General features: G+C 39.4%; 1 protein-coding gene across 1 annotated transcript in view; it reads right to left on the minus strand.

Moving 5' to 3' along the window:
* The window catches only part of KMO (kynurenine 3-monooxygenase), a 62,330-nt gene extending 52,704 nt beyond the window's left edge, over positions 1 to 9,626 (minus strand). Inside the window, 1 exon segment of the mRNA XM_060643371.3 lies at positions 9,495 to 9,626. Coding sequence (XP_060499354.2) covers positions 9,495 to 9,548 — 54 coding nt within the window. The 5' untranslated portion in view covers positions 9,549 to 9,626.
* Between the last annotated feature and the right edge of the window lie 3,021 nt (positions 9,627 to 12,647).

Below are 12,647 nucleotides of genomic sequence, written 5' to 3' on the forward strand. Positions count from 1 at the left end.
TTCTTTATATGAAATTTATTGTCAAATTGGTTTCCATACAACACTCAGTGCTCATCCCAGCGGGTGCCCTCCTCAATGCCCATCACCCACTTACCCCTCCCTCCCACCCCCCCATCAACCCTCAGTTTATTCTCAGTTTTTAAGAGTCTCTTATGGTTCGCCTCCTTCCCTCTCTGTAACTTTTTTTTCCCCTTCCCCTCCCCCATGGACTTCTGTTAAGTTTCTCAGGATCCACATAAGAGTGAAAACATATGGTATCTGTCTTTCTCTGTATGACTTATTGCACTTAGCATAACACTTTCCACATCCATCCACGTTGCTACAAAAGGCCACATTTCATTCTTTCTCATTGTCAAATAGTATTCCATTGTATATATAAACCACAACTTCTTTATCCATTCATCAGTTGATGGACATTTAGGCACTTTCCATAATTTGGCTATTGTTGAGAGTGCTGCCATAAACATTGGGGTACAGGTGCCCTTATGCATCAGCACTCCTGTATCCCTTGGGTAAATTCCTAGCAGTGCTATTGCTGGGTCATAGGGTAGATCTATTTTTAATTTTTTGAGGAAACTCCACACTGTTTTCCAGAGTGGCTGCACCAGTTTGCATTCCCACCAACAGTGCAAGAGGGTTCCCATTTCTCCACATCCTCTCCAGCATCTATAGTCTCCTGATTTGTTCATTTTAGCCACTCTGACTGGTGTGAGGTGATATCTCAGTGTGGTTTTGATTTGTATTTCCCTGATGAGGAGTGATATTGAGCATCTCTTCATGTGCCTGTTGGCCATTTGGATGTCTCCTTTAGAGAAGTGTCTATTCATGTCTTCTGCCCATTTGTTCACTGGATTATTTAGATAAAAAGCTTCTGCAGTGCAAAGGAAACAAAACAAAACTAGAAAGCAACTGACAGAACGGGAAAAGATATTTGCAAATAACATACTGGACAAAGAGCTAGTATCCAAAATCTATAAAGAACTCACCAAACTCCACACCTGAAAAACAAATAATCCAGTGAAGAAATGGGCAGAAGACATGAATAGACACTTCTCTAAAGAAGTCATGACCTTTCATCTGGACTACTGTGATGGTTTTCCAAGAATCTTCCCAGTCTCTACCTATTCAAGCCATACTCCACACTGGCCGGGGTGTCTCTTAGGAGACAAAAATTAGAGGATGAATTTTTTTTTTCTTTTTGTCTTAAAGTCCTTTATTAGCTCCTCATAAGTCTGCAGAAAAAAGTCCCAAATTTTTAACATGAACTAAAAGATTCTTACATGTGACCCCAACTTCTCTTTTCAATTCATTTTTTTGCCATTCTCTGTCTTAGGCATACCAAAGTTACTGCACATTTCTTGAATACGCCATACGTTTTTATACTCCATGCCTTTGAATATAATGTTCCCTTTACTTAAACTATCCTTTCCTGCTTTCTGTATCTGTAAGATGCTTAGCCTTCTTTCAAGACTCATGTTCTCAGTGCCATTTTTCTTGATGACTCTCCTCCTCCAAAAGAGGAGAATCTATAATTCTGCAGATATCTGTATTAATATATGTGTTTTAATATCTATCACAATGAACTGAATTAATTATTTACATTCTTGTCTGACTTTCCCACAGGCTGTAAGTTCCCAGAGAGTAATGATATTGGGAAGACTCATATTTTATCACTCTTTCTATTTCTAGTCCAAGCCACAATACCTGATACTTAGTAAGAACTCAACATTTTTAAATTAAAAAGTTAAAAAACACAGATAAATATGAAGGAAAAAACTAATCTTCCACAATCTCACCATCAGGAAGAACCAGTGTTAAAATTTTCTATGTATATAAAACATAATATTTCTCTTAAAAATGGTAGCATATTGTAGATTTCATTTTATTATTTTGTTTAAAAAAATAATAGTATATTGTGAATATATTCCATGTCATAAATACTTTATTTATTTTATTTATTTATGAAGTTTTATTTATTTATCTTGAGAGAGAGAAAGCATAGGCAGGGGAGGGACAGAGAGAGAGAGGGAGAGAGGGAGAAGTCCAAAGAGGCTCTGCAGCATCAGCACAGAGACTGATGCAAGGCTTGAACTCATGAACGGTGAGATCATGACCTGAGCTGAAACCAAGAGCCTGATGCTTAACCAACTAAGCCACCCAGTAAATCCCAGAAAATATTTTAAATCAAAATATTAAAATAATTGCTTTACATTACCTTGTATGCAATGCCCTTATATTTGGACATTAAAGTATTTTAATTTTTTGGATTATAAACAATCATAATGCACCCATTTATTTCTTTTGATAAAATTGCAACAATGAAATGGTGCCCCATTGGCTCCTGGGTCTTAGCACCAGGGAGGAATAAAGATAATAGCGGAATGAAAGCAGATAGAGTGGAGAGAAAGAAGGGGGTCTGAAATAAGTTGGGGAGAGGATGCTGACAGCCTAGACTGTTGTAGGAGTTTGCCTGACCTTCTCTGGTTTTGTTTTTGGAGTAGCTACAAAGCAGGTGAAAGAAACTGAGAGTGTGTGGGACAAGATTATTTTTAAGGTTTTGTTGCAGGTTTTGAATTTCCCTAGACTTGGTGTTTTTGAGAGACCACGTTAAAGATTCTTAATTGCTTTTCATCTCTCTTAGGTTGAAGAGAATTTCCCTCTCTTGGTGTTTTTGAGAGACCACGTTAAAGATTCTTAATTGCTTTTCATCTCTCTTCATCTCTGAAGGCAATACCTCTCTGAGGCCAGCTTCAAGAAAGAAATAGCTGGTGCAGCTTTCTGAAATCCACCCCCCCCCCCCCACCACACACACACACACACATTTTTAAGACTATTGATAGATACAGAGTTTTTTAAACTGTCTTCCAGAAAAGAAGTACCAAGTTAGGTCACCACCAACAGTGAGTGACGCCTATATATGAGGGGACAACAATCACTCATATGTGAGGCCTTTTCTCTTTGAGTGGACAGATGTATGTGTGGATCATGGACAAACTGTCCAAAAGTATTTGGGGACAAATGATAAGGAAAGCAAAACAGACAGTTAAGCTTCGAGGCAGTTAAGCTTTGAGCTCCCTAAAGCTATTGGTTCCATTGCAGGTACTGCTCACACAGCAGTAAATGAGCAAACTCTGAGGGGTGAATGATCAAACTCTGTGTTACATAGGTAACAGTGTAGTTTATGAGGAACCTTAAGAGTCTGTCTGGGGGGGCGCCTGGGTGGCGCAGTTGGTTAAGCGTCCGACTTCAGCCAGGTCACGATCTCACGGTCCGTGAGTTCGAGCCCCGCGTCGGGCTCTGGGCTGATGGCTCAGAGCCTGGAGCCTGTTTCCGATTCTGTGTCTCCCTCTCTCTCTGTCCCTCCCCCGTTTATGCTCTGTCTCTCTCTGTCCCACAAATAAAAATAAAAAAAGTTGAAAAAAAAAAAATTTAAAAAAAAAAAAAAAAAAAAAAGAGTCTGTCTGGGGAGGCGCCTGGGTGGCTTGGTCGGTTAAGCGTCCGACTTCGGCTCAGGTCATGATCTCATGGTCTGTGAGTTCGAGCCCCGCATCGGGCTCTGTGCTGACAGCTCAGAGCCTGGAGACTGTTTCAGATTCTGTGTCTCCCTCTCTCTCTGCCCCTCCCTCGTTCATGCTCTGTCTCTCTCTGTCTCAAAAATAAATAAACGTTAAAAAAAAAAAAAAAAGTCTGTCTGGGTAGCAAAAAAAAAAAAAAAAAATCTCAAAGCGTTAGTCAAACCTCCTGGAGAATTAGAGATACAGCTAAATACTAATCATAAACCTGTTTGATGAGAGGGATCAAAGCACAAGGAGAACTAGAAAAGAGGCTGAGGAAAGCTACAGAGTGAGATCAAAACTTGTCCCTAGCCATAGAGCAAATTCAGGATGACTTCTACAGCCACAGAGAAATCCACTCCACTCCTGTTTGTAGAAGGTGCTAGATATTAGTGTGGGGGCACCTGGATGTCTCAGTCGGTTAAGTGCCCAATTCCAGTTCAGGTCATGATCTCCCAGTTCATGGGATCGAGCCTGGCATTGGGCTCTGCGCTGACAGCTCAGACCCTGGAGCCTGCTTCGGATTCTATCTCCCTCTCTCTCTGCCCCTCCCCTGCTCATGTGCACACGTGCTCTCTCTTAAAAATGAATAAACATTTTTAAAAAATATTAAGAAGGGATAGATATTAGTGCAGAAATGAGCGTTTCTCATGTATAAGGTTTGGTGACTAGGGAGTAGAAATCAAGAGTAGAGTAAATAGAGTTTTATTTACTTTCATATTAATAAAATAAGAATAAGAATAAAGGCTCATAGTAATTATGTTCTTTACATGGTTTGTCTTGTTAATATTTGCAGAAAATAAAAAGTGTGCGCCTGAACCAGGCTATCTATAGGCCTTGACCTAAGATTATAGATAATCGACGGTTTATACGTATCTAGGATATTTGGCAAAAGTAAAAATTCTAGGTGACATTTGATTTCTACTTTTGTAAAGACCAGATTGGGAACAAAGCTAGAGATGTGTGGGTAAGAAAGTGTGAAAAGGAAGCAGTCAAATTTTAGAGTTAAAAGAGGTAGTGATCTGGTGTTCTGTGGTATTTCCTGTCCTCCCAACTGATTATAGTCCCCTCATTACCAAATGCTCCTTCTGTTGCAATCAGCTGAGTGAAGAGTGCCTGGTGAGGTCGAAAGATCCCAAGAATACAGGACAGAAACACATTCTTGTGCCAATATAGCCTCAAGACCACTTTAAGCCTATAAATCCACGAGGGAATCTGACATCTATAGACATGACACGCACCCTCTCCTAGAGTCAAGGATCAGTTGTTTCTAAGGCAATTTCATCAACAGAGGCCACTAACCTGATTTGAATACCAGCGGACAGGTCATGATTATGGACAACAAGTCATAAAATTTGCTATTCTCCTCAATCGAATATTTTGAAAGACTTTAACCTCTAAATACCTTTCCAAGGAGAATTTTGCTAGCACAATCATAGGGAGAATGAATCACAAAACAATGTGTAGTGGGGTTGCTTATCAGCAGAGGAGACAGAAGAAATCCTTCAATGACACCCTGCGATACATCTTTGGAATGTGTGCTACAACAGTGGGCACGTTCAACAGTGGTGACAGCTGAGCCCGGAATCCTCAGTAGTTCTTTCAGCTAATGCTCCTGGCTTCACACAGAAAATGAGGGCTCAAGGAGCTGTAGCTGTCACCCAAAGAGTGCCCTTCGGCTCGGCCGTTTCTATCATATTGCTAAACACTGATAATAGTCATCAGAAGCAGCATTTCTGAATACCAAGGACCTGAGGATGAACATAGCTTGAGGACACTGGACAGGTTAGATAGACTTTCTTTTGACTTCACTGGCTTGTCACTTTGCAAAAAGAGAAAACATAGGGGCACCTGGGAGGCTCAGTTGGCTGAGCGGCTAACTCTTGGTTTCGGCCCAGGTCATGATCTCACGGTTTGTGAGTTTGAGCCCCGCATCCTCCTCCGCGTTGAGAGTGTGGAGCCTGCTCTGGATTTTCTCTCTACCCTCCTCTCACTTGTGCTCTCTCTCTCTCTCTCTCTCTCAAAATAAACTTAAAAAAAAAAACCAGAAAACATATTATAACAAAGAATAAAGAAGATTCTATGGGTTTTTCCCCCTGAGGCTAACTTGTTAGAATTGGAAAGCTACACCTGTAGCCTGAAACATAGAGGTTATTTTTCAAATCCTTTTTCAAGGATGACATTCCTTATGACACCATTCTGATGGAAAACATTGTCTTTCTTTTGCCCACAAGTTGTAAATGTATGATTCCTTACTTTCTTCTGAAAGCAAACTCATACACACAAAATATGTTAGTGTGTTTGACAGTATAAGGCACTGGGATAACCTTTATAAAAGGGAAGGGAGCAGGACCCAAAGATAAGACAATATCAAGATTTAGAAGGTTAAATGTCTTCCATGGGGAAATAACCCATGCATATCAATAACTTGTATAGAATGCAGCATATGATAAAAGCAAACAAAACCCTGTGGGCATTTCCAGGAGGCAAGAGGACTTTATGGGTTGATCCTTCAGCTGCCAGGAGGTAATCCCATCTGCAGGGGAAGGGTTTAGGAAGCAGTGTGTCACAGAAAGAGGAAAATGTCTAAATCGTACAGTGATTTTTCTAAATATTAAGATTAAGGTTTTTGTAAAATTTTCAGGGTTTAGTTTCTTTTATCTTTAGTTTCTCATGAGAGTTCCTTCATTTATCTGTGGATTCCTTCTGACCTCTTTGATTCGGCTTGTCTTCAAAGAAAAGAAATTAATTGGTCTATCAGATGGCCACTTACAGCAAGGCAAGGACAATTCTTAGAGGGTGACTTTTCACTAGGTAAGGCCACCACTGGACCAAAAAAAAAAAAAAAAAAAAAAGAAAGAAAGAAAAAGGTCAAATTCACTGTTTTCTTTGGACTTCTAAGTGAAAGCTCTTAACTATGTTGCAATTTTTCCCCTAGGGGCTAGGGAGAGCCTTCAATGTGGTAGACAGTATAAAGTACTAGGATATGGCCCATGGGCAAGAAGAGAATGGGAAAGTGAACAAAAAGACACAAGAAAGAATATGGGCAAGAAAATTAATTTGTCCTCTATGGATGTAATTTAACCTTCTTGAACTGCTTTATTTAATACCTTTTTTCATAATATGCTCAATATTCAAGCTTTCGTCCATTGTCACATGTCCTTCATGCTCATATCCTTAAGAGAATTTTCATCCCTCTTATTTATTCATCTATCAAATACTAACTAAATAATAACATTAAGTAGTGAGGGCATGGTTCCAGCCACTGGAATACATTGGTAAATAGGAGCTTATATTCTAGTTGGAGTTGACATTTAATAAATAGGTTAAAACCCAGAACAAATAAAGTGTGTCTTTTGGGTTGCTGATAGATAATATTTAAAAACATAAAACAGCGAAAGGGTGAAGCCAGGCAGGTAGACAGGCTCAGTTCAACTAGGACCTTTGGTAAAGAGTTGGATTTTATTTTCTTTGCAAGGGGATACCATTGGAAGGTATTAGCGAAGAGTGATAATTACCAGACTTATGTTTTAAAAGGATCATTGTGGGGGGAGCCTGGGTGCCTCAGCTGATTAAGGATCTGACTCTTAATTTTGGCTCAGGTCATGATCTCACGGTTCGTGAGCTCGAACCTCGCATCAGGCTTCATGCTAACAGTGCAGAGTCTGCTTGGGATTCTTTCTGTCTTCCTCTCTGCCCTTCCCCTGCTCATGCTCTCTCTCTCTCTCAAGAATAAAAAAACAAATTAAATAAAAGCAGACCGTTGTGGCTGCTATGTGGAGAATGAACTGTCTGTGGATAAGAGGAGAAGCTGGGGGCTCACACAGGAGGTGGATGAGGGACGATGATGGCCTGGACTGAGATGGTAGCAATGGCCGGAGATGAAATCGATTTTGAGTAGAAAATCACTAAGGCTTACTAGGGGAGTAAAAGAGAAAAGGCGTTTGCATAAAATGACAAAAAAAGGAATCAAACATGATTCCTGGGTATGAGCCTGCATAATAAGGTAGATAGAATTCCTTTGCCGAGGAATTTTAGTTGCTTCTAATACATGTCTTCCATGTTCTAGCACAGGTTTGTGCCCAGATAGTGAAGTGGCTCCATGATGAAGACTTTAAATGTTAATCAGTGAGAAATGCACGGATGACAGTCACACTTTTATGCCTTCCAAAATCATATATGCAACCACATAGTTATCTCCCCTTTGATAAGAGGCATTTTAAGAGGTGTCACTGCTGCTACCCTCGTCCAAGTCTTGGACAAACACAACAGCCTCTTAATGGGTCTATCTTGTCTTAAAATTTTCCAGGCCTTCTCCTCACACTAGCTCAAGGAATCTTTTCAAATCAGAACTCACTTTCTTGCCTCAAGTCCTCCAGCGGTTTCCTATTGTGCTCAGAGTAAACCCCAGTCTTCTTGTCTCGCCCAGATCCTGGAGGATCTGGCTGTCTCATCTCTCTTTCCTGCAGAACTACTCTTCTCCAGCCTTGTTCTTTCTGCCTTTCTGTCTGCTCCTTGAACACCTCAGCATTTCCCTTCAGGCTCTTCCCTCTGCCTGGAATGCTTTCTGTAACCCCTCACATGGTTGCTTCCTTCTATTATTCAGGCACCTCCGCAAGGCCACCCTTGACCACACTCTAAATGGACACTCGTGAAGACTTTCTACAGCTTTGCCCTATTTGCATTTCTTTACAGGGTCTATCTCTCACTGAAATGATGTATTTGTTTTCTTCTCCACTCTCCTTCACCTCCATGGAATGCTCACCACTGTCTTCCTAGTAACTAAAACAATGTTGGCAAATAGTGTGCACTCAATGCCATTGCACTGAATACATGAATTCTCACTTTATGCAACATTTTGATAGGAAAGAATTAGACTGAAGCCCAGTATAAAGAAATGACAACATATGTCACGTGTATTTGCCAACATGGCATGTGACAACATTCCTTAGCATTTTGAAATTTAGAACCAGAAATGTTCTGTCACAGTACTTTGAGGAAAGATCATAGCGAAGGCAGAACAAAAGACAAAATTGGCATATACTATGTAAATATATGTGTGGTATAAACTATACTAATCTATATGCAGCCGTGAACGGTGTCTGGTGTATATTAGGCCCTTAAGAAATTTTTGTTGAGTAAATGAATGAACGAATTCTTATGAGCTAAAAGCCTGTAAATGATTACAGCAAAGGTGAAAACAAAATGATTAAGCTTTTACTAGTAGTGATATTTTTATTCCAAAATAGGAGTTCTGTTGAGAGAGGAAAACAATATAGTTTACTTCAGGCAGCCCCACAGTAAACAGAAGCAGCTTTGTTAAGATAACAATGGCTACAGAGGAGAAACGCCCCCCCGACCCATTTTTTAGGTGTGGGGCAAGACTTTGCAGGTTAATCTCATTTGCTCAGTGACATGGGAGCCCCTCACTCTACCACTTTCCGTGCTCCATTGGACAAGCCAGATAAGTCAGGCAACCAAATAGGTGCTCCTCCCAACTACTCAAATAACTTGCAAACATCCAACATAATGATTTTGCATTAGCTTTTATTCTTATTATTAGACCATATAAACTGAGTTATTCACCAGACGAGGCAAATATTTTGATTAAAATGACTATTTACCGTAATATCTGTTTTATAAACATAGTCAACATGGGGATAAATCAAATTCAATTTGCTCTATTTTCTGTTTTTAGGAAATGCTAATCTGAAATGATAAGGGAAAACAGACACTTTTGTACCTCATGGAAATAAAATTCCTTTCCTAAGAAACAGCACATGAAAACTGATACCACATTTAAAGTAGGTGTCTTTAAATATCAGAAAAGTCCCACAAGAAGATGAACAATCTGTACAAGTGATTTATAATAATTATTAAGAATAATGACAACTAATACAATATCACTAACAGGAATAATATATCCAAATAGATTCTTACCAAGCCACCACCAATGACAGCTATTTTTTTCCTTTGAATATCAGGTAATTCCATGACTGCCCAAGTGTTTTTATAATTGTTGTAGCTCCTGTCACAAAGGAAGCTGTGTCTCCTGGCCCCTGGTTTCCCCGCCTTTATATTGCCCAGAGCCCTGCCTGTGTTAACCAGCAGCGATTTGAGCAGGGCTAATTCCCCTTGAACTTAGAGTATAGCATTTAACCCCTTAGTAGCCTCAAGCACAAACTGTTCAGCTTTAAGAAAAAAGAGAATTCATTGCAATAACCAAATTTTGAAAAATCCAGCCAAGTGAAGACACCCACTCTCTACCTTACGTGTAAGACAGGGGATTTTTTTTAAAGTACAGTGTTGAGGCTTTCCCTCTTTTTCTACAGCATGCATTCTTACTTTCATTTTTATTCATGACTAACCATGAATGAAACTGCCCTCATCTGAAGTCCCAAAGCATCTTACGCTTCTCTAGGAGAGACAGGTGGCTTGGTGTCACAACTGTGACACAGTCATAATCCAACTGTGCATGGATTATTGCCATTAAGACCAGTCAGGACGAGCACATGGAGGGTCCTCTCAGACTGTCTTTAACAGACCTCCAGGGAAATTTTTTTCCTAGTGTTAATATTCTCCTGAACAAGATTGTTGTGAATTTGTCACTGGCCATACTTCCCTCCCCAGCTTTTTTTTTTTTTTTTTTTTTTTTGCATCATAGGCAAGAAACCTTAGAATCTAACTTGTGCATTAACTCCAGGAGAGGTAGTGAATGCTGTGGTTCTTGTAAACTCAACCCTGGCTTATTTTCTCTCTCTGCTTTTTCTTTTTTTCATCCCATGTTACATGTGTATTATTTATTTTTGGTGCATAGTTTTAAATTGAATTGAGGGTTTTTTTCCCCCTGGAACATGATGTGTAGAATAAAGTAAGAACTAAATGATGACACTTCTTCACTTCCTGGAGAGAGGCAGGAGCATTCAGGTTTCTCCCTGGTGAGGGAATACTTAATCATCATCGAATAGCGGCCCCTTGTGGGTAAGTAGTGTCAGAGTTGCTAGAAAACTTTTTTGTTCTTAGGTAATTTTATTTATTTTGAATAGGCAATACATTCAGATGGTGTGAAATTCAAAAGACACAACAAAGGGTCTTACAGTGAACACTCACTCTTCTGACCCTGTCTCTTGGCCATCTATTTCTCCTGCCCAGAGACAACACCTGTTTGGTGTTTGGATTACCCTGCTCTTCTAAAGCCAATCTCTCTCTCTCTCTCTCTCTTCTCCTCCTCTCCCTCTCTCCCCCTTCCTTTCCATAAATAGTAACAAATTTGAAAATTATATACACTTTTACTTTCCCACACCTTTTTTTTACAACATATAAGTCAAGAATTTTTCCATATCAGTATATAGAGAACTTTCTCATTCTTCTTTGTTTAAATCATGGGCTGTAACACAAACAGTAAAGCACACACACACAAAAATACATTAGTGCAGTTTTACTTATTGTAGAGCAAAATTTTATTATAAAGTAACCACCATTTAGGCCAAGAAAAAGAACATTGCTAGGAGCCCAGAAATCTACACGTGTCCCTTGCCTACCAGCCATCCTTCATAGAGGCAATTGCCATCCCGACTTTATCACTTTCTTGCTTTTATTTATAATATTACTGACATATATGCATCCTTAAGATAGTTTAGTTTTACCTCTTTTCGAACTTCAATATAAATAAATTCGTTTTATTTTTTACTTATTTATTTTAATTGATTTATTTAGACAGAGAGAGAGAGTGAATGAATGAGTGAGGCAGAGGGAGAGAGAGAGAGAGACAGACAGACAGACAGACCTAAGCAGGCTTCATACTCAGCACAGTACCCGATGCAAGGCTTGATCCCATAACCCTGGGATCATGACCTGAGCCTGAATCAAGTCAGACCCTAACCAACTGAGCCACTCAGGTGCCCCACTTGTAGTCATTTTAATTTATACTCTTTGTTAATGAAGTTACCACTGTTTCACCTGTTATTCACAATTTGCTTGTCTTTTTTTGCATAGTGCTTTTTTTTTGAGTAGTCTTTTTTTTTTTAAGTGGACATTGGATTTGAGTTTTATTCTTTATATATGTTGCAAATAACATCTTTCATTCTTACACTCTTATATGTTTACTTTTTTAAATTTTATTTTTTATTTTTAAAAATTTACACCCAAATTAGTTAGCATATAGTGAAACAATGATTTCAGGAGTAAATTCCTTAATGCCCCTTACCCATTCAGCCCATCCCCCCTCCCACAACGCCTCCAGCAACCCTCAGTTTGTTCTCCATATTTATGAGTCTCTTCTGTTTTGTCTCCCCTCCCAGTTTTTATATTTTGTTTCCCTTCCCTTATGTTCATCTGTTTTGTCTCTTAAAGTCCTCATAGGAGTGAAGTCATATAATTTTTGTCTTTCTCCGACTGACTAATTTCACTTAGCATAATACCCTCCAGTTCCAGTTCCATCCACATAGTTGCAAATGGCAAGATTTCATTCTTTTTGATTGCCGAGTAATACTCCATTGTGTGTGTGTGTGTGTGTGTGTGTGTGTGTGTGTGTGTATAGCATCTTCTTTATCCATTCATCCATCGATGGACATTTGGGCTCTTTCCATACTTTGGCTATTGTTGATAGTGCTGCTATAAACATGGGGGTGCATGTGTCCCTTTGAAACAGCACACCTGTATCCCTTGGATATACACCTAGTAGTGCAATTCCCGGGTCATAGGGTAGTTCTATTTTTAACTTTTTGAGGAACTTCCATACTGTTTTCCAGAGTGGCTGCACCAGCTTGCATTCCAACCAGCAGTGCAAAAGTGTTCCTTTTTCTCTGCATCCTTGCCAACATCTGTTGTTGCATGAGTTGTTAATTTTAGCCATGGTGTGAGGTGGTATATCATTGTGGTTTTGATTTCCCTGAAGATGAGTGATGTTGAGCATTTTTTTCATGTGTCTGTTAGCCATCTGGATGTCTTCTTTGGAGAAGTGTTTTATGCATATCTTTGCCCATTTCTTCACTGCATTATTTGCTTTTGGGGGTGTTGAGTTTGATAAATTCTTTATGGATTTTGGATACTAATCCTTTATCTGATATGTCATTTGTGAATATCTTCTCCCAT

The sequence above is a fragment of the Panthera onca genome, chromosome F1 (assembly GCF_046562875.1).
Source record: "Panthera onca isolate mPanOnc1 chromosome F1, mPanOnc1 haplotype 2, whole genome shotgun sequence".
Lineage (NCBI taxonomy): Eukaryota > Metazoa > Chordata > Mammalia > Carnivora > Felidae > Panthera > Panthera onca.